The sequence below is a fragment of the Brassica oleracea genome, chromosome C6 (assembly GCF_000695525.1).
Source record: "Brassica oleracea var. oleracea cultivar TO1000 chromosome C6, BOL, whole genome shotgun sequence".
NCBI lineage: Eukaryota > Viridiplantae > Streptophyta > Magnoliopsida > Brassicales > Brassicaceae > Brassica > Brassica oleracea.
Genome location: NC_027753.1, coordinates 14,960,020 through 14,963,856, shown reverse-complemented (window position 1 = coordinate 14,963,856; position 3,837 = coordinate 14,960,020). Strand labels below are relative to the sequence as shown.

At 37.3% G+C, this 3,837-nt stretch overlaps 1 protein-coding gene across 1 annotated transcript; it reads left to right on the top strand.

The window, feature by feature from the left end:
* Positions 1-667: 667 nt before the first annotated feature.
* On the top strand, positions 668-2,069 carry LOC106298329 (uncharacterized protein At4g14100-like). Its single transcript, XM_013734432.1, has 3 exons — positions 668-1,042; positions 1,473-1,629; positions 1,716-2,069. The coding sequence occupies exons 1-3, from the start codon at positions 695-697 to the stop codon at positions 1,871-1,873; spliced, it is 663 nt and encodes a 220-aa protein (XP_013589886.1). The 5' UTR covers positions 668-694; the 3' UTR covers positions 1,874-2,069.
* The last annotated feature ends 1,768 nt before the right edge of the window (positions 2,070-3,837 follow it).

Below are 3,837 nucleotides of genomic sequence, written 5' to 3'. Positions count from 1 at the left end.
AATTAGATTTTTTCTTATATGTTATATTTGGAATTTTTTAAAATGACATTAAATTACAAAAATGAAGAAACCTTATATGTTATATTTTTATAAAAAAAAACGACTTTAAAATACAAAAATGAGGACACCTTACATGTTATATTTTTCTTATATGTTAAATTTTATTTTTCTTATATGTTAAATTTTTTCTTATATGTTATATTTTGAATTTTTTTAAACAACTTTAAATTACAAAAATGTAAGTTTTTCTTAAGTATACGACTAAAAACATTAAAATGACATGTATCAATTCGATGGTTGATTTGAAAGTTTTCAAAACCATATGGAAGATAAAAGTTAAAATAATTCAACTGTGAAAACAATACTGTTCACTTTTTTCAAGAATGTGTTCAATGGAAAAAATAATTTTTTTATGTCATAATTTGTTTAATGTCCAATCCGATCAACCCATGATGTATTAATTATAGTTTTGTTCTATCATTTTTAATAAAAATTGATCTGATCCATCGGAAAGAAATTATATAATAACAAAAAAAAAATTGTATATATATTAATAAAATGATCGAATATATAAAAAAATTATTGATAATACATAGAAATAAAATCTCGCTTGCACAGGTATTATCCTAGTAGAACTATAAAATAGATTAGATGTTGACCAAAAAAAATAGATAATAGAAAAAAAATAGATTAGATGGGCACAACAATTAAACATCACAGGCGGACAGAAATCCAAATGGCTATCAGACGATCACCGATGGTAATCCTCATCTTCCTTGTCTTTTTCTCCGGCGCCCAAATCGCTACCGCTGATGAGCCGGTCCCGGCGCCATGGCCACACCAATTTCATGCACTACTGTTCATGAATTACTCCGGAAACCTCTCGATGATTGACCTTTGGTACGACTGGCCCAACGGTCGTAATTTCAATATCATCCAGGAGCAGCTCGGTGGCATCACCTACGACCTCGAATGGAACAACGGCACCTCCTTCTTCTACACCCTCGACAACTATAAATCGTGCCGCTCAGCTCAACTTGAGGTCAGTTTTTATTTTCTAGACATTATTCTGTCACAGATCTTATAATATACTCTTTGGTTGTAGAATATGAATAAGATTTGAGTGTGAATTTGAAACTCCTTAGGCCCTAAAGTAACTAAGAATGTTTATTTGATGAAGATTAAGCTCTCGCAGATTTGGAGTTTAAACTCTCTTTTTTTGTACCCTGCCTGTAAATGCTAACTGTTTCCAATAATCTTTGTACTTTGCATCATAAATGAAGTTAGAAAACCAGTCTTTGACGTTTATATTCTTTGCTAGGACTAGACTGTTGTGTTAGCTCAGTGTCTTGCTTAGACTTGGTTGTTTGATTTTGATTATAGTCAAGTCAAGCCCACCCAGAGGCTAGAGTGTTCTTGTATGAACATGTAATAATTTACTAGGCTAAGAATTATCTTTTTGTTTGAATAAGGTTGGAATCCTCCGACCAAACTGGCTAGATGGAGCCAACTATCTAGGCCAACAACTTGTGAATGGGTTTCACTGCAATGTATGGGAGAAAGTAGACTTTATATGGTATTATGAGGATGTCGAAACCAAGAGACCCGTTCAATGGATCTTCTATACAGGTGTGATCGATACCACTGTGTAAGACTTTTAGGTTGTTTTTGTTCTAGCAAAATTCTTCTGTAACGGTGTGAAAAAATACTTGCAGGGAGGGAGGCTCATGTGATGACATTCGAGGTTGGCGCGGTTCTTGAGGATGAGAAATGGCAATCGCCGGTGTATTGTTTCAACAAAGAGAAGAAGAGTTTATCAACTGAAGGATCTTTAAGAGAGTTTAGAGGATACAAAGGAATGGCTGTTTCGTAATGCTGGTTACTGAAAGAATAAGAAAAAAGTAATGCTAGTTACTGAGAGCTTTTTTTTTCTAGGATCAAAATAAGAAGCAGGAGCACAAGAGAGGAGAAGGGTGAAATAATTTAGATTATGGTTATTATGAGCCGTCTAAAATCTTTGTACACGGACTTGAAATGTTTTTATTTTAGATCTCTAGACTTGATCATCATTCGTTGGTGCAGTAGTTTCTTCTTCAAACCGCTTGTCCAGTGGGAATGCTGTTAAAGGGTGAGGTATTGGGTTCGAGGCTCACCAACAACCTAATTATAGAGTTAGAAAGAACTCTTAATGGAGGGGTTGGGGTCGGTGCGCTGCAGCGATGTGAGCCTGGGGCCCACGGGACAGGTAGTTCAAATTGTAACACCCGTCACCTTCTATATGGAGAACGGCGTGTTACTTACGGTAAAATATCGAATTAAACCGATTTATAAAATCAAATAATATGTCGAACCTTTTAATCAAATAATTTCCAAATAGCAATCACTCCTGCTCGTCAGTCTCATCTGAAAGGGGAAGGAAAGGAGGGGTGAGTAACATGGGAGTTACTCCGTGAGGTATGGGATGCTAAACACGCAAACCACTGACTTGAGTAATAGAACTCCCACTATGGAAGGTTAGCTCTAACATGAACAAACAAGATGCCTAAAGCATCACACAACACAAACAATGAGATGATAACATATAGCTAGTCCATACACCCCGCATCTCCTCATACGGACATATATATACATACGCTGCGTCGCTAGTACAGTCTGTCTCTGTACCCCCGCCCTCCAAAGTTGCGTTGAATGCAAACGTCTCTGCACCCACGCCCCACACAATCTGCGTCGCTAGCCCAGACGTCTCTGAGCCCCCACCCTCAAAAACTGCGTCGCTAGTCCAGACATCTCTGGACCCCCGCCCTCTCACATAGTCCCTACTCATAACTATGTATACATATATATATATATATATATCGCATCTCTTAACATCACACAATCAAATCAACGGTTGAATCCCCTAGACCCCTAGTTCCAGTTTACAATGAATGAACTAACTAACAATCAAGACTCAAACAGACGGATCATGATTCGAAATCTAAACTACAATAGAGAGAATTCTACACTGGTACTAGATTTACGGAATAGACCCTCACCTTAGCCACTGGCAGGAAGTAAACAACGGAAGATGCGGTCAACTGAGGTCAACTGCAACACGACAATCAACGACTTACGATCAGATTCTCCAAAAATAAAGTTTCTTAAAATGGAACTTTTCCTAAAATGGAACATTTCCTAAAATGGAAACTTTCCTAAAATAGAAACTTTCCTAAAATAACAACATTTCTAAAATAGATTTCTGTAACTAGAAGTAAGGAGGCGGAAGCTCGTCCAGAAATCCCGCCGGAAGCTCGCCCAGAAATCTCGCCGGAAGCTCACCCGGAAATCCCACCGAAAAATTCACTAGTGACTGGTCGTCGAATAATTCAACAACAACTCGTCACACGCAAAGAAATACTTTGACTTGATGAGAATAAAGAGAAAGGGTGGAGTTTCTTATATAAGAGAAGATAAGGGAGGTAGGTTTTCTAAACTTCCAATGTGGGACAAAATAAAAAGGAGGGTTTTGGGTTTTAATTAATAAAAACAAATGAGCTTTCCCACATTGGGTCACGGTCGTTACAATTCTTCTCCACTTAATCGGAATTCGTCTCGAATTCCAAGGCGGAACATGAGAAAAACTTCAACAAATACGAAGGAGAGAAGAACACGAGATGAAAACAAAAGGAAACAAACAGAAACTTGATTTTCATCCACACCAAAAGAAAAAGTCAGAAACGCTAACTACTAAACGAATGATTCTGGACAGAAGGGTGTCACTTTTATTTTGAAATTCCCAATCCCCAACAGACATTGAAAACCGCTGAAATCCGAGTCCCATAAATCGCCGTCCCGGGA

Bases quoted from the DNA above. Each gene is read 5' to 3' on its own strand.
- LOC106298329 (XM_013734432.1), top strand. From the start codon at position 695: ATGGGCACAACAATTAAACATCACAGGCGGACAGAAATCCAAATGGCT. The intron at 1,043-1,472 runs GTCAGTTTTTAT...TGTTTGAATAAG, and splicing joins GCCGCTCAGCTCAACTTGAG to GTTGGAATCCTCCGACCAAA. The intron at 1,630-1,715 runs GTGTGATCGATA...AAATACTTGCAG, and splicing joins TCAATGGATCTTCTATACAG to GGAGGGAGGCTCATGTGATG.